This window comes from Pezoporus wallicus, unplaced genomic scaffold (assembly GCF_028554395.1).
Source record: "Pezoporus wallicus isolate ANWC-B61680 ecotype Strahan unplaced genomic scaffold, APGP_CSIRO_Pwel_v1 contig_5542, whole genome shotgun sequence".
Lineage (NCBI taxonomy): Eukaryota > Metazoa > Chordata > Aves > Psittaciformes > Psittacidae > Pezoporus > Pezoporus wallicus.
The window spans coordinates 1025066-1050540 of NW_026640165.1; the positions used below are offsets into that span (position 1 = coordinate 1025066).

General features: G+C 38.8%; 1 protein-coding gene across 6 annotated transcripts in view; it reads left to right on the forward strand.

The window, feature by feature from the left end:
- The first annotated feature begins 1639 nt into the window (after positions 1 to 1639).
- The window catches only part of KMT2E (lysine methyltransferase 2E (inactive)), a 57779-nt gene continuing 33943 nt past the window's right edge, over positions 1640 to 25475 (forward strand). For 4 of the 6 annotated variants that reach the window (XM_057417799.1, XM_057417804.1, XM_057417803.1 and 1 more), the window contains exons 1-2: positions 1640 to 2259; positions 18858 to 19042. In XM_057417799.1, coding sequence (XP_057273782.1) covers positions 18972 to 19042 — 71 coding nt within the window. In that variant the 5' untranslated portion in view covers positions 1640 to 2259; positions 18858 to 18971. Of the gene's footprint in view, positions 2260 to 9581; positions 9642 to 18854; positions 19043 to 25475 lie in introns of all 6 variants that reach the window. The other 2 variants (XM_057417800.1, XM_057417801.1) reach the window with 2 other exon arrangements.

The following is a 25475-nucleotide window of genomic DNA, read 5'->3' on the forward strand; positions in this document are numbered from 1 at the left end:
CCTGTACCCCCGGCAAAGCAACACCGGAAACACGACGACCTTCATCACAAGAAGAACTCCGCACTGCCTGTACGTTTTCCTCAACTGTTTTAATGAGGTCATTTAAACATGTCTTCAAAGGACTCTTTAGGCAAGTTACTCAGAACAACGCTACGATTCCGGGGAACCTAACTTACAGATAAAGTGCTCTGGTTCACAAAGTGAGCGACGGCATTATGGCTAGGTCACCCGATCGGCCTAGCCGCGCACACTCGGGAGGAGCGAGGAGATGCCGAGGGGGAATTCTCCCTTGCAGTGGGTAAAGCCTTACACAGAGGGGGCGTAATGGAAAGCTTCACCCGAGAGCAGCTACACCCTGGAGATGGGTGGAGAGTAAAGAGAGAAGCGAGAACCTTCCTCAGCGGCAGCTACACCCTCCTGCATAAGGTTAATGGGGGAAGGCAGAACCCGAGCGAGCAGCCCCAGCCAAAGCGCCCTAAGGAAAGAGAGAAAGAAACAAAGAGACACACGCACAGAAGAGTTAGACAGGAAAAAATACCCACAGACTCCGCCATGATCACAAGACGTTTAATCGCCCCCCCTCCTCCCTCAGACTCAATGCCCCATTACAGCCGCCGCCTCTGCGTCCAACCAGCTAGCAGATCCCTTCACCTCGGCTCCCTCCTGCCGCAGCAGCAGCTGTTTAGAGCCCCAAACTCTCTCTGCCCAAGGTGTGGGGGGACGCTAGTCTATGGCGCTGCTAATTGCTTCTCCAGTCACCCGATTGTGGCGGCTCCATCGAGGCACAGTAAGAGCTGCCAGCCCAGCTTTTATCTGGTGCCCCGAGTTTGCGCACTGAAGGAGGCTCGCTCAGCCCCTGGTGGGCGTCGAACGAAACCCCAGCCGTCGCCTCCCCTCCCTCAATCAGCCATGTCGCTGGAGGGGCTGCAACCAGGCAGGGCGGCGGGCGAGCAGAACGGGAGCTGGTGGAAAGAGGAGCTCCGTACAAACGGCGGAGGCTGCGTCTGTCCTGAAACTTTGAGGCGAGCTTCTCGCCTCGCCAGCTCCCGCTGGTCCGGATGAAAGCAGACCATACCTGCTCCTCAAGTGCCGTTCCCTGAAGGGGAAACGGGGCTCGTTCACTGCTCCTCTCGTTCCCTGCAGAAACGAAAACGCCTTCAGCTAGTGCTGTTCCACTTTAAGAAAAGCAGCTCTCACTTGCCTTATATGCAAGCCTTAAGCATTTCGGGGAAAATTCTCAGCCTAAAGTGTCTGACAGGAGAAATTCAGTCAAAACCTCAGTCACACCTCCCGCTTCATCCCCTTTCTCGCTCCCCTCTTCTCCGCCCCTCAAGCAAGTTCCTCTGCCTGTGTGAGATCCGGCGGGTCTGCCCGGCTTTTCGCGTACTTTGTTACTCCTCAGGTTGAGACTCATGAAGGATTGGTACGCTGAGAGCAACGACGGTCGTGAGGAGGAAGCCGGAGGTGGGGAGGGGGAGCAGGCGAGGAGGGAGCTCTGGCGTTTGTGCCTCAGAGCGCGCAGTTCTGAGTCAGACGTTCTCCCGCCCTCGTTCGGTCCCACAACAGCCTGGGACAGAGCCCGCGCCCCACCCCCGCCGTCTGCGCCTACGGGGCTGCGGATCGCCCCCGGCACCAGCCCCAGCTGCAGCCGCCCCTCCTCCCCTACCCTGCTCCCCTCCTCACAGCCCCCCTGCCCAGCCCCTGCCGCAGTCTGGTGTCTCGGCCGCGCCCATACTGTTCGGGACGCCCAGCGTAACATGCAAAGCGAGGTTGCAAAATGGACACTGAGGGCTCGGCGGGCACAGGCTGCACTCCAAGCCCATAAGCAAAATGGCGGCGATTTGGCTTCGCCTTGGTAACCCTGCCCCTGCCAGGCGGGGCGGGTGAGCCCCGTGCAGGGGGAGGGAGGGGAGAGCGGACGCCATTTTCCCAGAGAGAGGCAGTGACATAGAAGGGAGCGTAGGAGGCTGAAAGGAGGGAGACACGGGAGCAGCAGCGGCAGCGGGGTTTGTACACAGGTCCCAAGGCAAAGGCGCTTCCGAGCTGGTCCCCGTAGGGTTCTACGCACTGAGCTAGGTTCGGGGGGAGGGGGGTCTCCTCTTTCCTTCCTTTTCTTTTTCTTTCTTTTACTAGAGCCTGCTGAGGGTTCAGTCCTACCTAGGATAGGGACATCCGCAGTGGGGCTGTTGCATTGTTTTGGTTGGGATAGAGAAGGGGCTCAGCTGAGGGGTCCTGCTGCCTGGCCTGTGACCATTACAGGTGAGTCTTCGGTTATTACAGCATATTCTGTTGTGGGTGCTTTGGGGAGGGGGGGGTGGCAAAAAGGGAGTGAAACACGACGGGAACGTATCATTAACCTCGGTGCGAGTATAACTCTTTTCCACCCTGAAATATGTTTAAATTCTGCTTAAGTTGCCTTGAATTTGTTTTTTTTCTTTTGTGGGGTTTGGTTAAAAAATGGCAGGCTGTCGCTATATCTTGTGAATATGGCGGGTTACTGTAACTGGAGGAGCTGAGGAGAATTTTTTGGCAGTTACGCCAGATTTATGCATTATGATTGGAAAAGGAGCCAGAGGAGGCTATTATGTGACAACGTACGCTTCCTTAAACTGGTGGTTCTCAGACTGGGTTTGTGTGTTATTGGGACTGCGTATTGAGTTCTGCTTAAGCTTATGGGAAACCTTTTCCTCCATCCTGTATTTTTTTGCTTTGTGGTACTAAAATGGCTCATTATAGGCCTAATCTCTCTGCCTTCCACACCCCCGCCTCCTTTCCTCCCTCCCTGCTAATATCTCCTCTCGTGGTGTAACCTGGACGAACGGAAAGCAGTCCTCAAGAGTTTCTGTGCCAATTTAAAAGGGGATCACTCTCTCCACCCCCTTTCTTGAGGGTGTAAGTAGTTATATTGGTGCATCCCTTCCTCTCTTCAGTTCCTGCAGCCAGCGTTCGCGTTCTTTGGGTGGCTCATTTCAGTCTCCTTCCTAAAGAGATAAATATTGGTGGGGTAGACACTATTGCTGCAGACATAGGGCAGGGGAAACAAACGGTTCACTGTGTAGTACTAAATAGGGTGGAGAAATATAATGTAGCCTGATTATAAAAGTCCTGTATTCCCCCCTGCTCAGCCATTGGGGAATGTGCGGTGGCTAAAAGCCCTGAGGTCCCTAAAATGGTACAGACTACGTGTCGTTAAAAGCAGAAGTTTAGTACTGCATCTAGATATAGGAATGTTTTAGCTTGTTTATTTACAGTACCTTAAAGGAATAATAATGAAAGGTTTTTGTTATTCAGGGCTCAGATCAGAGAAGAGAGAGAGATATCTACGGCTGTACTTCTAATGCATGATTAATTGGCTATCGTCGCTATACTTTCAAAGTTACTTTACAAAAAATGTGGAGCAATATTTTTAATTTCCCTCTTTTGTCCTTTAGAGATTCTAAAAATGGCGGCCTCAGGCTGATGTTGTGGTAATCTAATCAGCTCGGGTCCTCCACACCCCATGCAGTGCGTTTGTCTGCAGCATATTAGAGTCTTATTACGTTTAAATGAAAAGACTGTTCCGTTCAAATAATGTACAAAATGTCTCTTGACTTTACTGCGATTTAAAAATGCTGTGTTCCAGCTGATTAATTTTATTGGTTATGTGTGTGAAAGGCAAGTGAACGAGACCACTCTTGTCGGGGAAAAGGGGGGTGGAAAGAGGCAGCAGACTGAAGCAGCTTCTTTGAGGGGTGTGTATAGGTTGTTGTAAGGTAGTATGTATGTCGGTTTAACAATTTGGAAAAGCTCCTGTGTTTGTGATGGATAGCATACATCTGTGCATTCTATTAACGACATAAAAGCATAATATTTATCAAAATAACTACTGGATTAAGATCACTAAAACAGTCAGCTAAATTCTTTGTGGAATCACATTTGTGAACATCATTCACCTTCCAGGATATACCTTCACTGGCCATCAGGGTAGTAATTCCATGTATTGATAGTTCAAGAACACTAAAAGGACTGTATACTTACAGGAATAAACTGTGTGAGATGATAACCTGTTACTTTATTAACATGCAGAATTTTTTCTGCCACCATATGATCTTGGTATCACTTTTATTTCCCCTTCCATTTATTTTGTATATTGCTATGTAAATCACATATGTGGTAATATACATACAAATACTGAGGGAAAGTGCCATTCCTAACCTCTAGGTTTTTTTTCTAAATGAAATATGAACCTTTTAGTATCACCACTATAAATATGTTTGAGTGGGGGGAGGGGGAGGTCACAAGGATTTATTATTTGGTAGTTGGTGTAGTGTACTCTGATACAAACTATAGAGGCTGCAAACTGGATGTTCTAAGCAACAATAACAACAAAAATTTTTTTTTTGCGTGCGCCTTTTAAAAATCTTGTCCTTGGTTTAATGAGGTACAAATTCCTATTCTAGTATAGCTTTGGAACTTTCTGGATTTAAACAATCGAAAGTGAGGTATTGAAATGCCAAAGCTGCCTTCAATCTCTAAAAAATTTTAATTTAGATACCATTTGGAAGCACTGATGTGTGGTTTAAGCTATACCTGGAGTTGAACAGTAAGATAGTAAGATAGTAAGTGTTGTTAATGCATGCCTTTTGTGTGTTTTGAGGCCAAAGGCTGAGCAATTTCAACCACCAGGTGATGCATTAATAGTCTAGTAATGTATGCTCCCATCATACCTCCCTTGTTTGTATGGATTTTATGTTTTTAATAAACCTTGTTTTACTCTGTTTATTAAAAAGTACGTTAATAGCATTCTAAACAGCGTATGTGTGGGCCTTTTTGGAAACCTTTTGCCTGTTTCTTTCCTCTCCCTAGGTTTAAAGTTCCCGTTCTTGTGAATAACTCTTTTTAAACATGATTTAGAGGGCTACACAGTTCTGCAGTCCAACTTCATGGCCTCAGTCATGGCCTCAGTCGTGTTCTCAGTCAGACATCTAACTCAAGATCAAGATTAAAATAAGTTTGTACAGTTTACAAAAAGTGTTCGTGAGGTGGGGAGGTGGTGAAATAAACCCAGAGATTTAAGTCATTGTACACAAATTTTACTGCTTACATTACAGATTGCAAATTTATGCGTTAAGAACTTCTTGGGAATTTTGAGATCTTCTAGGGTTTTCCTGTATGAGTTTTAGTGAGTCAGTTTGCCTTTGTGACTCAGTTTCTCCATTTGTAGAAACTGATCTGTGATTGTTTTAAGGAGACAATGTTACAAAGGAAATTCTACCTTTTTTTTTTTAAATTCCATTGATGTTGATATGTTAAAGTATATTCATAAAAAATAAAATGCACCCCTCAAAAAAAACCCTAATACTCCTTGAAAGAGGAAAGACAGACATTTCTGGCATACAAACACGGTGTTACAAATGCAGTAATATAGGCTGCAGTTCTGAAACCACTTATGTATCTTTAAGCTTTTCATATCTGAAGGAAAAATCTGCTTAACTGTTACTTAGCCTTTTGGGTGAGCTTTTTTTGCCATCTGGGAAATAGAGGGGAAATAATACTGTCTTTTTAGACTATACCCAGGGAAACTTTTTCTTAGCTTTACAATTCAGATTACTTTTAGAAGTTGCATTGCCTCATATCTTTGGTACAGTTTCAGCACACACAACTGTTAATATTCCATTGGAGAGCAACAGAAGTACAGAAATTGGTGTCACACTGAAAGGTGTAATGTCTCTAGTCCTGACCTCACATTTAAGGGCAGTCTAATTTTGTGTGCATACTAATACTCATTTTAGGAAGGATCATTTGTGGGACTTAGTTAAGGAGTGGTGTATGTAATTGTAGAATTGTGGCATTGTTCTAAACAAATAATAACAAGTGAAGGTTTAATGAAAGTATTTTGTTGGTTTTGTATGACATTCTAACAAAATTGCGTTGGAGGGGGTAGATTAGTGAAGATACAGAGTGAAACTCAATTCAGACTTCTGGAGAAATGCTTAAGAAGTCCATGTATGTTATTTGCCTTACAACTTCCATACAAACGAGCAGTTGTGAATCTCTCAAAAAGAAAATTTTGTTGAACAGTGTCTTTGGAACAGGTACAGTGTTTAAATGTTTCCACTGTGCAAATAGTAGTTTTGATTTATTGCTGTGAATGAAACTTAAGATATCTCTGGGGAGAAAAAAAAAAAGTTCCAGCATATGTAAAATGTGGATTAACAGAGGACAAAAAACAAAGACCAAAACCAAACCCCAAGTTTTTTGTTTTTTTTTTTTTCCAAATTCTGGATCAGTTAAAATACTAATCGTAGTGGGTTTTTGAATGGTGCAAGATTAATATTTCTAGCTACACTGGTTTTCACATTTTCTTCCTAACCAAAGAATCACACCCACAAAAGTTAATCTAATCTTTGAGGAGCCAAAATTCTGCTCATGACCTTCCTACTACAAAAAACCTGCTATAGTTGTTTTCAGAGACAAAACTATTGCTACCTTTAAGGCATAACAAACAAGTTATATAAAAGAAACCTTGTCGAGATTTTATATACTTGCTAGGAGATACTGAAGTTATTTTTATTTCGTCTTACAAATCTTATTGTGGTATTGATGAGACAGGCAAGAATTGAAGCTCTGCTTCTGATTCAGAATTTTAACAATTAAGATTATCTGTAGGCCTTTGAAGAAAATTCTGCTGTACAGAATATTTTTTTTAATGTGTCTGACTTAAGTGTTCTTTTTATGTTTAAAATGAAAATATTTGGGAAGAACTATGGTAAATCACAGCGCCCGCTCAAATTATTTGTTTCAGAAGTACAAATGAAGAATATATTGAAGTAGCACACAGTTTGTATCCTGTGCAAGTAAAATGTGCATGTTAGTTTTACATACTTTATTGGAAGAGTGCTACGTCTCCTTCCGTGTGATAGTTCATACACTGCTTAGATGGAGATATACTGTTGTAAAACTTAGATGAGCTTTGCAAGGGACCAGTTTTACAAATCAGGGTAAGTATGGAAATGACAAAATGATGTTGATCCTAGTTATAGAATTTAAAGTAAATGTTTTCAGTAGGTGTAAATGTTAAAACTTCATAGTGCAGGCTCAGGTTTATAGAAGCTTTTTATTTGATTTTCATGTGTTTCATGTTGTGTTTTATGCCATCATAGTCTGGGTAATCATTCACTTTTATATCTTTATCTCAAAAAGAAATTGTCATCAAGTTCAAAGACAGGGTGATAAGACTAGATTTTAATGACACTGTTGTACTTTATGTTACAACTTAAGAGGAAGGACCTGTAATCTGTTGTCCATCGTTGGTTATTTCATCAGTCATAGAAAGTAATGAAATTAGTATCCTGTCTTTGCAAAGTGAGAATTTTAAACGTATACAGGATGGTAGGTTTGTATCTTTTACCTTGAAGAGCTCTGAATATTTAATTTGGTTTGGTGTTTGCTACTCTTAACTCTTCTAACTTGACTAGGTCTAAAGATGCTTTCTTTCTTTAGCAGTAGGTGATGCTTTTAACTTGCCTTGAGTGGACAAAATGAGCTAACTCCTAATTAGTATTGTTATAATGGGGCTGTGTTAAAAACTGTATCACAAGACAGATAATATTCCAAGTCTAGACAGTTAATCCTGTCTTAACTGTTGGTTTAAGAAAACTTTTCAAATGAGGAATGTTTTTTTAGTAGGTTCTGCTTAAACTGAAGACAAAGACCTGAGAATTACAGCAACTTATTTATAGCTTTTTTGAGGAAGGTATTGAGAGATTACACTTCTTGGTTGGTTTCTAAACCAGTTTCTAGAATTAAGAAAGAAATGTGGATACTTATATATATAACTGATAAACAATACAGTAGTTATTTTACTAGTTATAATGCTCCTCCCTGAGGTGCTTTCGCAAGTAATATAGCTACTTTTTTTGCTTAGGGTAGAAGGGTAGCTACACATCATGGGAATCTTATTTAATATTGTTATGCAGCATTTTTATGAATTACTGTAGAGTTGGTGTTGTTTATTATGTTCATTCTCCTGTCTCCTCTGCAATCACATCTTCTGTACTGGAAGACAAATAAAAGACAAACTGCATCTTTTTTTCTTCTTCTGCATGGCATTAATGTTGAAAGTTATAAGCTGTGTTTTGTGCTGGGCAGAATTTCTTGGTTGTGTTTATTGTAAGATGATGCATTTCATGTCCTTGGTATTACAATTAAAAATACATACTGAGATCTTCCTTGAAAACTCAAAGGTATAAATTTACAAATGCATAGAATCTTAGTTTCTTAGCGTGAATCAATGTTGCTAAATAATGGCAATTAAAAAGGATTTTTTTTTTCTTGAAAGTAGGAAGGATCTTTTGTGGGTTTTTTTGGCTGTCCTTGAACATGACATAGTCCTTCCATCTGTTTCCTCACCCCTTCTAGCCCTCTTCCTCCCAAAATCTTAGTAAAGAGCATTGGAATATTGCCAAGTTGTTATCAAGAAATATAGTTCAGGTTGAACTGTGGTTAAAATTACATGAGAGTTCTTCCAACTGCTAGAAAGAATTAAAGTGAAAACATATCAGAAATTTGCTTACCTGAGATGTCAGACTTCAAATAAGCCAAAAGAGGCTTCTGTAGCAGGTAGCTAATAATTACAATAGACTCCCAAGTCTTAATTAAGCAGCATAGAAAAAAATAAATGTATTATTTTATTTGATTGCATGAAGGCAGCAGAATATTTACATTGTTGAAGGCAATACCAGTATATATTTGTAGCCCCATTTCCCCCCCCCAAAAAGCCTTGTTCTTGGAAGGAATATTGGGCCTTAGAATTTAGACTTCTACATAACTGAATCACCATGACGTGTGCTGTTACATTTAATAAAAGAAGAAATAGCCTTTACAGAGTATTCTTACAGAATATGGACTGTATGTACGTGGCAGAAACACTTTATATTTTGAAATGTTTGTAAAAATAACTTTTGGTAACAGGAGTAAATAATGTTTTCTTAGAGAATTGGTAAGTCATATACAGGCATTTTGTATAAGTTTAATCAGCAGTTCTTTACCGTTTTGTGGTAGATGGAGCCAAATGTTTGCAGTAAAACAGCTGATACAAAGACTGACTTAAGTCCAAATGTTTCTAATGAGAAACTGCTGTATTTATTTTCTTAACCTTTGAATTTTGATTTCTGTTTTCTAGTCTAAAATACACTAAAGTTCGGTAGCTAGTAGATACTTGTCCAAGCAGTAAGCAATATTGCAATTAAAAAGTATTCTTTACTCTTACTCTTCTTGCGTTCTACTTGTCTTGTATTTTGTGTTCATTGACTCTCCTGCTCAAATAATAACTTCTGAATGGCTAGGCCTTTTTGTGTGTGGTTTATTTTAAGAAGTATCGCAGGTGCTTGCAAAATTAGAGACATCAAGTCATTGGCGGTTAATTTTTGATTTTGGGAATTGATTTCTGTAAATAAAACCCCACAAATCTGTAATATGTTGTTTTTCTGTATAATCCTGCTTGCCGTTTCTCTGATCTTTCTATTCATTAATTCTTGTTCTTTCTGTAACTGCATTTACCCTTATTTCTATTCTACCACTCACTCTTTTTCTCTTCCTAGTCTCATATTTTGTCTAACTTCCACTGAGAGAAGAAAAGGAGGAGTGAAGAGAGAGAAGAGGTAAGGGGAAGTCATCCATGTTTTAATGGACGGGCATAAATATCCAAGGGAGAGTGCTTTCCATTACTACTTCAGGAGTACACAAGAGCAGTACTCTTGGGGCAGATAGTAAAGGGAAGATAGCCTATGGCCAGTGGAAACTAGCTCTTCTGTGTGGCAGAAATTTTACTGCTGAATGATTCTAGGTTTATACTTAAAAGGGCAGCTTGCTTTCCACTCAGTGTAATGTATGTAATGATCTGTATACTGAAGAATTGATACTTACATGATGGAAACTTGAGGGGGTTTATGCATGAATCTTTGATACCATGGAGGAGGCAGGGTTTCTTTCATCTTCGTTCTAGATCGCAAGCTCGGGACAGGTTCATGAAGTTTGGCTGTCTTTCCAGACCTGACTGAGGTCTTTGTTAAATGTAAAGTCCTGTATTTATTGTATCAGGATGTTCATAAGTTTGCTAATGAACTCTTTACTTCACCATACTTGTTCTTACTCTGTATTGGCTCTGGATTAAAAAAAAAGTATGAGGAGGAGCCTTACACTGTAGTAGTTTGGCTGTAATAGCTGTGTTTCTTAAGTTAGTCTAATGAGCACTAGGTCTCTGTCAGTGCAGCCAGTAACTTACAAAAGACAAAGAAAAACCCCACAAAAACACAACCAAAATTTGATAGAAATAGAAAATTGGTGCCCTTGAGATCTCTGAAGCTTAACGAAAATCCAGAAGTAGATGAAAAAGGGCTATGCGCTGTCTTCTGGAAGAAGCATGGAGAAGCAGCATAATGATTTTAGGCATCTGTTGTGTGTAACTCCAAACCAGCCATAGCAGGTATTTTATTTTATTTTTTTTTAAATTGGCTAATGGGGCCCGTGAGGAGGAGGTGAGATGGACCTTACTGGTAACAGTGTCGGTCAGTGTGGGTGGCATAGGTTGTTGAGGGGCTTGTGGCAGAAGCCAGGACCAGGTAAGACTGTAATGAGGAAGATGCTGCTATGAGAGGGATATAGAGGGCATTAAGTCAGTGGGCATATTAGAACACAAACTACAAATACAGAAGAAACCAGTTGTATCTCCTGTGTGATTAATAGGAGTTGGTCTTAATGTGCATATTGTATTTGAATGTGCGTAGTGTCTTATTTTTACCTACTGTCCTTTTTTATCTTGGCACAAATTTGAAGTAGACTGCTGATTTATCTGCTAGGTTTCCATAGAGAGCAGCAAACAGTAGCAAAGGTCTGAATTTGGGCTTACAGCTATTTCTAAGCCTGCGTACTTCATACTGGAACTGCAGTGGTGTAACATTTGGAAGTTGGAGATCCCTCCTAATCTTTTGCCAAAATCTGTACTATGGTGGAATGCGTTGAGGGAAGCAGAGAAAGAACTTCCTTGTGTGTAAGATTAGTCAGTTATTCATGTATTATGCTTCTAGGTCTGATTAAAGAAAGGTGTTTTATCTCCTTAGAAACAGGCAGCAATAAATATTCAGATTACTTTGATATATGTATTTATGTTACATATATACACACTGCATATATTTTTCTAGATTTGTGTGTTAATACATATGTATACGTATATATGCACACAGTGCACAGAACAGTTCACCGTTTGAAGGATATCTATAGTATAGCGTTAACATGTCAGTTTCTATCACTAGTTTTCCAAATACCCTACCTATTGTATGGAGAAGACAGTGCTCAGAGCAGTAGTAGAAAGCAAAAGTTTAGCAAAATACACAGGGTTTTTTTAGTAAAATCTTCTTACTGTTTTCTTCTCTTTTCTCCCTGTAAACTCCTTCCCTCTATTAGGAAAAAATAATAAAAAAAAAATTGTTGGCAAGGAAGCCAAGTGGGAAAGTTGGGTTTGTTGACTCTGTGACAGTTCAGGACAGGACTTTTCACACTGGATTTGTGGACCACAGCACTCTGTATTGATAGGTGCATTTTTACTAGGGTTTCTCCTGTATAGATTGTGTGAGGGCATAGGTGTATCGACTTTTCTTAGGTCCATTCTTGTGTGTTTCTTTGTGGGAAGGGTGGTTCCCATGACTACAGGTTAGGATTGTTGGCCTGTAAACCTGAAGGAAGGCATGACAAGAATTGCTTCTGCTAATGATTGCAAAATGTGTATACATGTGTGATGTAACTGGGGGGAGGCAAGAGGAGAATGTTTAAATTGTGTGCTCCAAAAAATGCGGCTTAGGCATAGAAGATGGTTTTAAGTGTTTGTCCTTTATATTCCGTTTCTCCCTTTTTCAGTGTACGTAGTAGGCTTGATTTGGTATCTCAGTTTTTAAGGTACATAAATGCATTCCTGTGTGCTGTATCGAGTATCAGTACTTCAAATACATTCTTACCTACCTTCCTTTATTAAAAAAAGGGCATTTTTAAGGGGAAGGAAGGCAGCAGCAGACTTTGTAGACCATACTTCCTGATGCGGTAAGAAAATCGAACAAAATACTACCTTTTGGTCATCTGTCTCTATTACCTGAGATGACTTATATGAACCACTGACACCAAGATCAGCAGGAGTCAGCAGAGGTCTGAAAGGAGTAGTATGACCTTGGAAGCCTTTCTGTCTTGCCTTCCCATGTTGACATGGGAAACTGTAGTTAGTTTCAGAGTGAATCCTGTATGACTCTCTGGATCCAACCTGGACCCGCAGTAGCATAAATTTTCTACTGGGAGCAAATGGAGTTTTGGTTTGGGCTTAATGCTGCTTGAGTACTGGTAGGTTATTTTTACATTCAAATTGACTTGAAGCTACAGCCAGATTAGCATCATGTGCTGGTCGAACTGAAATGTCTTGCTTGACTCAAGACTGTCATGTGACTAGTTTGTGTATTTTACGTCTGAATCATTTTTATCTGTAAATCTGATAAATTCTGTACCCTTCCTCTTTTCCTCTGTCCATGCACAAGTGGAAAATGGACTGTACAAATAACTTTGTTTCTGCAATTTCATGTGCTTGTTCCAGTAAGCTTCAAGTTAATTCCTTTAGATTTGTGCATATCCATTAAAAATGAATCTTCATGTGTACACTGTGTGTATTCTGACACTTAAATACTGCTCCAGGAAATTTTTACTTTTTTTTTTCCTGTATTTAAAGGATGTGAGTCAGTGGGGTTACTGATACTCTTAATTTAGCAGATGTAGCAAAAAGAGGACCTTTTCTGACTTGTTCTCAGGTGTTTAAACATGGGGTGGACTGCCTGTTTCTCTTAGTTGGGAAACACAAGCTGTAACTTTTCAGATGTTCAGGAGTGGTAATTATTCTCAGTTACTCAGTTCACTAAATATGGGTAAATTATCACTTTCACCTTTTTCATGTTTGCATTTTGTGTATAGACCTTGAAGATGCAGAGTAGGCATAGTATAGTAATGGTAATTTTGATTTATCTTGTAATTGTCAGCAGGTGGTGACTGAGAGGCAGTTGCTAGAGGAAATTTTTTAAGAACTTCAGATGTATATTGAAGTCTAAAAACAGGAAAAAAAAGACTCAATGTTTTTGTAATGCCTAGTGACGTGAGAAACTCGAACTGATTTAGTGATCAACTTCGCAAAATTAGTGTAGTGCTTTGAGTACGGGAAATTTTTTTTTATTTGATCTAAAAAAGAATTTAATTGTAAACTTCATTTCCTTGATGTCCCTTTATAAATTGGAAAACAGTGTGGTGTAGCACCTTGTTTTGAGTTCTGTTCCTAAGTTTCATAGTGGATTTTTTCCCTAATTGCTAGATGCTTTTTGTCTCCAGTATCTAGCACGTGACAATAGAATGTAGAAATTGATTTATGGGGAAGGAAAGACAAGGAACAATGACAATGTCTGTGTAAAAGCTGTCAGATGTATTAAGAAGAATAGTAAAACCAGATTTCTCTCCCCCTCCTCCCCCTTGTTTTCTTGTAATGTTAGGGGTAAATCTGAATTTTAAAAAAAGCCCTAAGCAAACAAAATACCCCACCTTATTGTAATAAGTATATGATATTACCTTGATGCATTATTTTTTGCGTAAGTTTTTTATCATTAAGGCAAAAATGTTGTTACTGCTGCTGCCACAACCTCTTACCTTCAATTGTTATGAAGCTTTGCATCCCCATATGAGAGCTTTAGTATTCTTGCATCTACTGAATAGATTCTGACAGCCTGCTTAGTACTATTTCCTCTTCCCTCTCCCTTAAAAAAGGTTAAATATCTTGCGGAGGTGAGCTACCAGTATAGCATATAACCATGTGAGTTGTACTGTTCCCAGTACTCTTTGGTCTCTTCTGGCTTGAAAAATATGCTTCATAGTTAATAAAAATAAAGGTAAGTCAGAGTTTTCTGATAAGATTTATATTGATACTTTCTATTTGAATGTAAGTACTGGGAACTCAGTTTCTGAATCTATAAAAGAAAATGCAAGTAGCTAAGTGTTTTAAAAAATTAGTTTTCCTACCTTCTTAGGAAAAAACCCCAAAACCAAGCAAAACCCCATAAAAAAAAAACAAAGAAACAAAAAGAAAGTGATATGGAAAATGCCATGGAAGAATTTGTCTGGGCTCTTGACACTTAGAGGATGATTGATAGCTAGGATTATGAAACCTTGTTGGAGTCATCTGGACAGTCTGGCTAGACTTCAAGTTCTTATTTTTCAAGTGTACTTTCTGTCTAGGTGATCCGTCATCTGCTCATTTCCTGAAACTGTTCTATGTATCTTTTGATGGTCCTACAAGAAGCAAGTCGAAGCAGGGAAAAAAGGACATGCTGATAAAGTAGGCCTGGAGTGCCTTTCTGCCAACATCTGATTATAGCAACTGGATTTCATTTTGAATGTTTGGACTCTGTAGCATTAGGTTCAAAAATAGAGATGTAATTTCAGAAGATTACCCATTTACTTTCTGATTCAAGAGCTGAGCCCTTTATATTTTGTTTTCTTTTTCCCTCCATGTACTAGGGAAAAAGTAAAGTTTTTAGTTCTGCTGTCACACAATTGATCTTAAAAGGACATGGCATAAAGGAAGCATGTGGTCTTTGTTAGACCACAGAATAATGTTGTGTAAGTGGAATACCTCAGGGATAATATGTAAGTTATTTTCTCTTGTTTAATGCATAAATGATGTTCTTTGTACAAAGCCACACATCAGTAATCTGGAATGTATTGTGCTCTTACACTTCTGTTGTTAGAGCACAATTCATTTAAAACAGTTGTTCTAGTGTCGTAAACGAAGAGGATCATGAGAAGTATGGTGAAGCTTCAAATGTTTTAGACTAGATATGGCTGTTAAATGAGAAAGCTCCTGTGTATTCTCTAGAGACAGCAGGAACTGCCATAGAAAATGTAAACCAATGTGATTGAATGATGAAGTGTGATAGGTTCCTTGCAGAAGGTTGATCTTGCGTAAGATAAGTGGTTTGGTGTGTGTTTTTGGTTTTGTTATCACCTCCCTCCACCCCTGATAAAAATCATATTATTCAGGCAAGATAAACCCTTTAACAGCCATTAAATAAAAGCAAAATTTGTTCAAATAAGGAGTGTGTTTTCATACAATAAAGCTGTGCTGGTAGGATGATAATGAAGAAAATTTCATGAATCTAAGAAATTGCCAAAATTCTGTCAAAGCTTACAGTGTATTGTCAGTAACAGAGTAGAGTGGGCCCTAACAAAATTGGGGGGCCTCTACTGTTGGGATTGAGGTACAGTAGATGGGCTGCTTTGCCCAAAAAAGTGCTGGTCATTGGACCAGCAGTTTTTATATAGTGTCTTTGAACCATATGATCCTAAAATTAACTGGATGAACCAGTGTGGTCTTCCTAATTTTCAAATTAGTGTACTGCTTGAAGAAAGACTTTCTTTAAACAGTAAGGTATGTATAATCTGCTTGGATTGTAGGCAGACTTCTCTAGCACCCTTCACACCTCCTGGCCAATTATTTAGATGAAATGCATCTATGAAAATAGTTTCTTAAAGGCCATGGGTGACAGATTGTCAGAGTTGTGAAAGAATAATGATTTGAAGTAGATAGGTACTTGCAGAAACTGGATAGTTCCGTATTATGATATCAGGTAGTATTTTTATGACTCATCTAAATACCAGGCTTCAAAGGATAAGTGTTCACTTTTAAGGTGGGTAAGGAAGAAAGATCCCCAGTGGTTACATTATTTTCTGTTCTGAACTTTACAATTTTTGTAGTATAATCCAGTAAAAATGCTGGGAATATTTTAGTGTGTCATGACAAGATTTTCTTCACCCCAAATCTGACATCACTGCCGAGTTCATGGTTGGATGGCCTGTAAGGTCACAGTTCTGTTAATAAGTGGGCATCATATAATGAATTTATTCTGGGTCTTCCCTGTCGCCACTGTGGGAATTCGTTGAGGATTGCTACTAATAAATAATGACCTGTGTTTGTTTGAGTTAATTTGTCTGTGTAGGTATTGTGAGCTGGAGACTGCCGTCTTTCCTCTTAACTCTAGGCAGAGGAAGAGCACTGCAGGGTTTTGCACTTCTGTGAGCATGGTGAAGACCTGAAAACTTAAAGTGGTAAATAATAGTGAGGTGGTATTACAATCATACTCTGCTTCCTTTTAGGTGAAACAACTTCACTTTAACACTGGCAAAATTTTAATTCAAGTTCCTGATTTTATTCTGCATAGATTAGTTTCAGAATTTTTAAGTGAATTCTGACTACGGCTTAGTGCCGTGTTTCAGTTGCAAAAAGTTTATCTTGGCTCTGTACCCTGTCCCTTTTTTTTTTTTTCTTCTTCCCTACAAGAGTGGTGATGCATTTGCTTGGTCAGAGATGATGGCATTATTTGTACCATGCATTAGCTATTAATTTTCTGTCTATACACATCTCTAAAAACGTACACACAGTGCTCTTCTTTTCCTCCGCCTTACTTAAAAGATCCAAACAAATTTCACTTGATTCTCAGATTTGGTAACTGCATCTTTCTGTGTTGACAGCGAAGGTCACTTGAATATGCTGGGTAGTCTTACTTGTTTATATAGGTTTGCAGGTGTCACAGCCCGTGAGGCAGCTGTCTAAGGCAGATTCTTCACTTCCATCAGCCTCCCAGGCATTTTTTCCTACATTAATTTCCAGTTGTTACTTTACCTGGTTGGAAGCGTTTGAAGAGCATTCAGTTAGGAAAAACTATACCACCACCAAAATCAGTTTTAAGAGCAAGAAACATCCTAAGTGAGGATCATGATCCCAGCAGTGGTGTCCATGATGTCTTTTAGACCTACTTGGAAATACGTAAAAACTGGTTTTCAGAATTATGTAGTAGCAAGCATAAAATGTGTTACAGTGATGATTTGCTAGTGGAGGTGCAGATGGCAGTGGAACAACCCTTAACCTGTGATAACCGATTTATGAGGACTAAATTGATGGTTTCCTTTCAATTATTGGGTAGGCATTAATATAAATTTTTTACTTTTTTAGGAGAGCAAAATGGTAATCTGATGTTTTCTGTAAGCTGTAGATGAGGATATTCAAGGGTCTGTTCTGAGTAGACTGTGGTGCCAGAATGGGTGGTCACTTAAACTGTAAACAGGTGCTTGTGATTTCTTTTATGCCTGGTACTAATAATATTCTATACCTGCTTTTGGCTTAACAAGCTTTTCTTCCTGCATATTCTTGAAAATTTTGTGATTTCCCCTTAACTTCATGTGTAGCTAGTGACACAATTTGACATTTGTGGTATTTGATAGGAAGATGGTCAGTGTTTAAATGAGGAAAGTGAGATAACCCAGTGGCCTGGTTGCTTTCCAGTTGATTGTATTTGGTGACTTGTGTAATGGGACCAAGACAGAACTTCTGCTGTCTAGAGGGAGAATGAGGTTTAGGCACTTCAGAGCATGCCAAGATGTTTGATGTTGTCAAACTTATATAGTGAGATAAATTCTAAGAAGTTAGATGACTTTCTGCAAGCTCATATCTTAGAGATGCCTTGTAGATGCCATTGCATCATCCTGAAGATACTGACTTTATCAATAAAAGACACAAATTCAGATTTAAATCCACAATGCTTGTCTGATTTCCCTTTTGTAAGTGCCCCATTTTTTACTACAGGCTCATTAGGTGTTTTTTCTTGACAATCTAGTGTTTGACAAGAATGAGTGTGTTAAAATATGTTTATCTCAAAACTGCTGGGCTTTTGGAGACTTCAGCTAAGATACTATGCTTTGTCAGACGGGAGAAGTGTATTTATTAGGTACTGTATGTGCTTCATTGCAAAGTGGTCTGTGTTCTTGAAATTCTGGGAGGAGTTTGCACTTACACATTGTGCAGCTACTGAAGATAGGGGATATTTTGCTTCAATTGCCTAGTAACTTGTGGATTAGTCTATAAAGGTGCATTAGTTTACTGACCTGTGAATAGGGACAGCTGAGGTGCTATGTATATCTCTCTTAGACTTGGTTGGGTGTTCTGTCCTACTCAGTGGGTGACAGACAAGGAGTGACTGGCATACAGGTAGGATTGTTGTGTTTACTTCTGACGGTCGAGTGAATTGCAGCTTTGCTCTACAGTCAAAAGCTGCTACTGATGCTTTTCAGTTTACTACTTTAAAAAAAAAAAAATCACTTCTAGCAGTGGCACCCAGTGGGTATAATATCTCCTGATGGTGATCTATTAAAATGGGATGGAAGTTGTTTTCTATTACTATTGTGAGCCATTAGAATGATTTTGGTTTTTAAAAAGTACTGAATGGAAGTTATGGCATTGTTTCCTTTGAAGGCCTTAGTATTAGGGACATAGAAAGTTGTGTGGGTTTGTTTGGTGTTGTTTTTCTTTGTTTTGGTGTTTCTAAGTGCAAAACAAAAGTGAACAATGCTAAGAAATACTTGAAAAATTCTGTAACCAGGTTTCTGCTGAAAGGTACAGCAACTAGGCTCTGTCAGCACACAGCAGTAAGCAAATGTACTTTGCATTCAGTGAGTCTTTGTCACCTCAGTGAATGCGATGATTTTATTTTCTTTCATTCACTAAATTACTATTTTTGTCAGTTTGTAATATTAAGTCTTTAAGATCATCAAGGTCTTAAAAAATAAGTGTATTTGAAGTTAACTTTTGAAGAAGATAGAATATTTTCCTTTTGCTTGGGTAAAATAAAACTGGTGAGATCATTGCAACAGATAAAAGTGATTATTTTGTTAAAAAACATGTGATGTAAAATTTCCTGGTTTTAAAGTGAACTGACTCAATCTTCTGCTTTCTTTCATTGTTTTTATTTTAACAGGGTTTGTGGATGCACTTAGATGTTTGCAATGAGCACTGTGGCTGGCATGCCCCAGTGTTTTGGATACCAATGCATAGGACTCCGTAGTAATCGAATTTATCAGAAACGAACGTCATGAGCATAGTGATCCCGTTGGGGGTTGACACAGCAGATACTTCTTATTTGGAAATGGCTGCAGGCTCAGAGTAAGTATGTGAACATAAGTTGTAAGTTTTCTTACCATTTTTTTTTTCTTCTCCTGCCCCTGCTCTACTTTTTCCATGCAGCTGAAAGAGAAGCTTTAGGAGTCTCCTTAGTTTTATTGAATCTTTGATTATTTAAGAATAAAGTGACAGTTATTAATGTAAGTCAGTTTCTTCCTCTTCAGGGGGAGCAAAGAAGAGAAGCTAAAGTGTTCTACAGATGCATATTTTCCTTGCTTATCAGATGAAGAAATATAGATGCTACCTCACTTGCTTTTCATACTTAAAATACTTTGCTTAGCTGAATGGTCTAATACCATGTTTTCCCAAAATTTTTATGTTGAAAAGCTAGTAGAAATTTACTTGTTAATCATTGGTTATTAAGGATTACAAAGAGCTAACGAAATCCTGAATTCAGGAAACCTTCTTTACATGAAATAAGCATGGTGAATTTCTGGGATTAGGAGGTTTTGAGGGGGAGTTGTGGGGTTTTGTTTGTTTTGGCAGGGAGTTGTTAGTTTTTTGGGGGGGTTGGTTTTTTTGTGTGTTGTCTTCTCTCTAGTATTGTCCGAATCTCTAGAGTATGGATAGGCTAGGGCTTAGGTATTGTTGATCTCTGATTGGAGATTTTTCCTGTCAAACGCCTTTGTGTCTGTTACTGACTTACCCGTGGAATTGTGAGAAGATAAATGACATTTTGGATAACTTGACTTTGAAGAGGTAAAAGACTGAGGTGGTGTTATACTTTCACCACTGTACATAGGTACCTTACCTTATTGAGCTCTGCATATTTCAGAATAGTATCTGGTTTTGGTTGTTTTTTTGTTTGTGGGTTTTGGTTTTTTGTTTGTTTTTCTTGTTTTCTCTGTTGCTTTTGTATTAGTAGAATATATGACAGGTGAGTGTTTTTGGAAAAGATAAGTGTCAAAAGATACTATAGTTTAAAGATAAAGAGAATTTGTGTAATCCATGGTTAATCTTTGGTACTTCTTTGCATATGCATACAGAAAAAGCACACCACTTTGTTTCTTGCATCTATTAAAATACTGAATTGATCATATATTAAATTGAGTTTTGGTATGTTTGGATTGGATTTTTTTTTTGTTCTGTTTTTTTAACCACTTGAGATGCTAGTACTCTGTGCCTTCCTCTGGACCTTTGTTTAGTAATGTTAAAGATTTTCCTTATCTTGGGTTACCACAAAAATGCATTTGCTTGTTTCAGAAGCTGAAACAATGGATTAGACTTCCTTTACATACATGCTTAAAATCTTTCAGAAATTGGAAATATGCTTCCTAAAATGGTTGTTCATTTAACAGGTGCAATAAATAACTAAAATTTAAATACCTTACTCTCTTTGCTTGAGAGTGAGCTATGTAATACTACTAAATTTAAGAAGCTAATGGGTTTCCTTCAAAACTGAATGAAACATTATGCCCTGCAAGCAGAACTCTTGAGCAGCTTTTTAAAAGGATGTTTCTCTCATTTATCTAAAGAAAACCAAGAATATGCAGTTTAAAGCTTTTTGTCACATTAAACTTCTAAAGCTGTTTTGTTGATCTCTTGTATCGCGAACACTAGTTTCTTTGGTGCAGAAACTTTTTTAACTTCAGTGACCCATTCACAGGTCTCTTCATTATCTTTTTCTGTGGTTTTCTTTTATGTTTAGAGAAGGTCATGATTCCCGAGGTTGCTGACATTCCTTACACACACAGCATGCTATGCTGAAATTAAAATAAATATAGTTGTTAGTATAAACAAGATAGAGTTCTCAGTGTATTGTTTGCTTGATACTGCAGCATGGCAGCCCAGTTAGCAGCTACTTTTTTTTCAGATGTTAAGTGACTCTTAGCAATTAGATTAATTCTTGTCATCTCTGCAATACTTATGCTGAAAAATGTGTAGTTGTGTGAATTGGATTACACTTATTTAAAAGCTGTGTCACTGTCTGAAGTGTGGCACAAGGGTGTCTCTCTAACCTACCATCTTACACAGTTGTAAACCTTTTCTGTCATCATAGATGTGATTTACATGTATTTTGTACATTTTCTGCTAGAGAGTAGCAAGTTGGATATACATTGTATTGATAGTGATAAAAATTGTCTTTGAGCAAGTTCTGGGGTTTTCTGAAAAGGGAGGAGTTGGAATTTCTTCACTGTGACTGACAGGTCTGATATTGCTTCATCAGTTGCTGAAGCATGAGCAGACACAGGAATGGGGGAGTGGCAAACCTGATTATGTAGGTGAAGGAGCCTAGGAAAATAGTTTAGGATAGACTCTTAGTGCCTACAGTTTTTTCCTTATGCTTCACTCTAAGGTATAAGCCTATTAAAAAGGTGGATAGTTTATGTGATTATGTAGCTTCACATATTAATTTAATTATCATAGCAAATAGCTACATGGAAAATTAACTCATTAAAAGTTTGAACACCTTGAGAATCATAAAATCATAGAATAGTTAGGGTTGGAAAGGACCTTAAGATCACTGAACTGGTGAAATGTTCTGTCTCTTATGTTAACTTGTATCTAAATGAGCTCTCCAGTGGTGCATTTGTCTTTGTAGTGCCATAATAGTCAGAACGCATACATAGTTTGCCTTTATTTAGAATCATAGAATAGTTAGGGTTGGAAAGGACCTTAAGATCATCTAGTTCCAACCGCCCTGCCATGGCAGGGACACCTCACACCAAACCATGTAACCCAAGGCTCTGTCCAACCTGGTCTTGAACACCGCCAGGGATGGAGCATTCACAGCTTCCTTGGGCAACCCATTCCAGTGCCTCACCACCCTAACAGTAAAGAACTTCTTCCTTATATCCAGTCTAAACTTCCCCTGTTTAAGTGAAATGAAAGATGAATATATGACTTCTTACTGTTAAAGACACTGTAATAGTAAGCAGAGCCAGCTATTTGGGAAGGTTCGAAATGTACTTCCTGGCTTAAAAGAGCATTAGTCTAGTTTAGAGCGTGAGTATAGGCTACACATAGTGAAATGCCATTTATGGTACTGCTCTGCTGCTGCAGCCTTCACTAAATGAAAACTTGTCATCCCTTGACTGTTGCTGAAACAAGGATTTACTTGTTTTAGTATATATTTTAGGACAGTGGGAAGCTTGCCACTTCCTACAGGTACCAGGCCAGCCTGTACTTACAGGGCCTGCTACAAAATGCTGAAGGTAGCAGAACCCAGTCTGGTGGAGAAGATAGTGCTCAGTCTTTGTTGTCTAGGTAGCGAAGCCCATCAGAAGTAGGCAATACTGGTTTTCAGAAAAAATACATTACATTCCTTCATCTCAGCTGATCTTCAGCCAAATACTGCTCACATGTACTGGTGCAAAAGGAAAACAAACCTTGACAATTAGACCTGTGAAACTGTCGTGTGCCAGATTGATCCTGCTGGAGCAAGAGGTTTCATCTGGAATTTCGATACTTGCAGGAAATACCGTGACTTGAAAGCTGAGATACACACCTGCCTTAGAAGATTTTAGCTTTATTGAGATTTTTCTTTCCCGTTTGTATACAAGTGGTTGATGGCCCCAGATTCTAAAGGACTGATTGTATTTTGGGTGTTACCAAAACCTGCTTTCTTTTTATTATTACGTAGTCAGAAGCAAAACAGTATTTAAAAGGTATGGATGGGGAGACAGGACTTTTTAAAGAAGAATGACTAGCGCTTAGAATGTTTGATAGTTGATCTCTTAATGTAACTTAACTGTGCACGTGTAGAAACTTTTTTTGAACTGTCTGATCTCATATTGCTTATTTAATTTCTCGCTAATGCCATCTGCTGGCAACATGCAGAATATCTTCAGTTTGCATCATACTTGCAAAGAGTAGGAAATGACCCAGAACACGAGTTATTTCACTTGCAGACTGAAAATTATTTGGGGGGGGGGGGGTTAAAAATATGGGTAGCTTTGCTTTTTTAAATTTATCTGACACAATACTATGTTCCTGTTCTCAAGTTACAGGAACGTCTTAAATCATTGCAACCCAGGAGCACGGGGAAAGCTTTTCTTCTGATGCTTTTTATTTAGTTACTTCTGAATATTTTGCACCATTTTGAATTGCCACAACACTTTAAGTACATGAATTTTAGCAAAATGCCGTGGTCAGTTTGTCATGGTAATATCTGTTAATTTTAGCAAATAATATTAGGAATTTAGTTTCAAATATATTCAAATATATTGTAATGAAAACATTATTTTTGATGAAAACTAAAAATACCATCAGTATCTCCCTTAGACACTAAAGGTGCTGCTGTTTAAGTTGAAAAACGTGGTATACTCAGAAGATTGCCAAGCTTAGTACCTCAGTGTTACAGAGCTGGCTTATGTTCAAAAATAAAAGCAAGGAAAAGCTCCTAGTGTTCATTCACATCTGAACGCTTACACGTTTTCTTCCTGAAAACTAGCTGCTTAGGATGCCCATAAAAATACCAGTGGTAAGATTAGGGTGGGTGTCTCTAATACAGTAGTTAATACCTTGCTACTTGAGCCCTGCTGTTTGAGTAAAAATAATATTTTAAATTGATTTTAAACTGAGTCATGTTTCATGCTTGAATCGTCTGCACAAGTAAATATTTTACCAAGAGGTACTCCTTCCGAAAGCTCTGCAATTCTGAGATGCTTGTTTTAGAAGGCCTTGTCCTCTGGACAAACAGTAGCATCGAGGCTGTGCTTGCTGTTTAGGATGAGGGTCATGTGCATGGTGGGTAGAAGAGGTGTAACAAGGAATTTGGTGAAGGGCATGTTAAAGTGTTGGCAGACCTGCCTGCCAAAGTTAGAAGGTTGTCTGCTTCTGTGGAGAAACGATACTCATTCTGTGCTGCTTATGGGGTGAGTACTGCTTTTCTCCTGACTGCAGTGGAAGCCTACAATGATTAAGTTTTAGCTTCAGTGAATGCTGCCCCACCTCCTTCCCGTATCTGTCTCCTCCATGCTGTTCTCCACCCCAGTTTAGCATTTGAGTGGATAAATGGGACAATAACAGGTATATTCAAAGCTCTGGTGAGCATCTGTTGTAATTCAAAGAAGTATCAGTGGCCCCCATGATAAGCATTTGAAAAACATTTGCTGAAAGCTGGTTTTGCTCTAATTTTGTATTTAAGTTAAAACTTACAGTACAAATATTTAATTTCCTTTGTGTCTCACCTCATTTTCTCCCACCCTCTTACTAGCTTTCCTTGCTCAGGTAAAGCAGTGCTTTTTTCTTTTTTAACCCTGTACTCTGAATCTAGTTCATGAGTATTAAAATAGTTGGAAATTAATGCATTTGTTTTCCTTATTTCGTTTTTGGAAGCTTAATGCTTCTGCTTCCCACAACTGTTATGCCTCTAAACTTGGTTCTCTTAAGTGGTTTATAAATTGCCAAGAGTGGGAAGAAATGGTTTTAGGGAGTAGGGTATATAGTCTTGCCTCCTATTTTGAAAGAGATTTAGAATGCCTTTTTAATTTTTGTAGTCAGTGTCAGAGCTCTCCCTTTTTTTTTTTTTTTAGGACATTTCCATTCTGGTATCTTTCACTGAATGCGCCTGTGTTGAAATAGCTGGTATTTAGGTCATGGTAATTCTTAATTTTAATGAAGGAAACTCTCCTGTATTAATTGTGGCATTGCTGAAGGATGGATAGTACCTGAATTCCCCACTTCCTGCTCTGAAAGCCGAGTATTTTCCATATACTGATACAAACAGGACCTGTGTTGTGCATTGAGTGCATAGGGGGTAAGAGTAACTGTGCTACTGTTTGTCCCATTGAATAAATGTTGGAGAGTAGCAATAGAAGAAATACAATGTTCAAGACCATCTTGAACTGGAGAAAGATAAGTTAATTTCTGCCCTAGCTGTGATGGATGAGTGGGTAGTGACTCGTTCATAGGCATTTTGGTTGGCTAGATCAACAGAAGGATTAATCGGATGATATTAATGGTGTATGACTGCTGCACAAATGCATTTGTAAATAGGTAAAGGCAAATCTCTTGGAAAAGCACAGCTTTTCCATCTTCCATCTGGTGGTTTGGTTTTTCCATTGTTTGGGTGTTTTTTGGGGGTTTTAGGTTGGTTTGTTGGTTTGTTTTTTTTAAAGTCATGGGTTTGAACCTGGCAAGTCTGAGCTGCTTCTAGAAGATAATTCTAACAAACTGAATAAAATCGTTTTCAAGTTGAGGAGCGGTGTAAGAGAGTAAATGAGGATTTTTCTGGGTTGGTAACAACTCTGTTGTCAGAGTTGGGTTTTATCTCATGCTGGTCAGAAGTTGTTTTTCTAATGTCAGTACGTAACATGATTTGTGCACTCACATGTTTGCTCACTCCCTGAAAAAGATGGAGCCTGGTGACTCTTACTCATTAATGGTGTCAAAAAAAGATGGTGGTGTTTCGTTTTTTTTTTTTTTCCTTTGGATTGTAGAAACTTAAAAGAAGTAATAGTTAAAACACTAC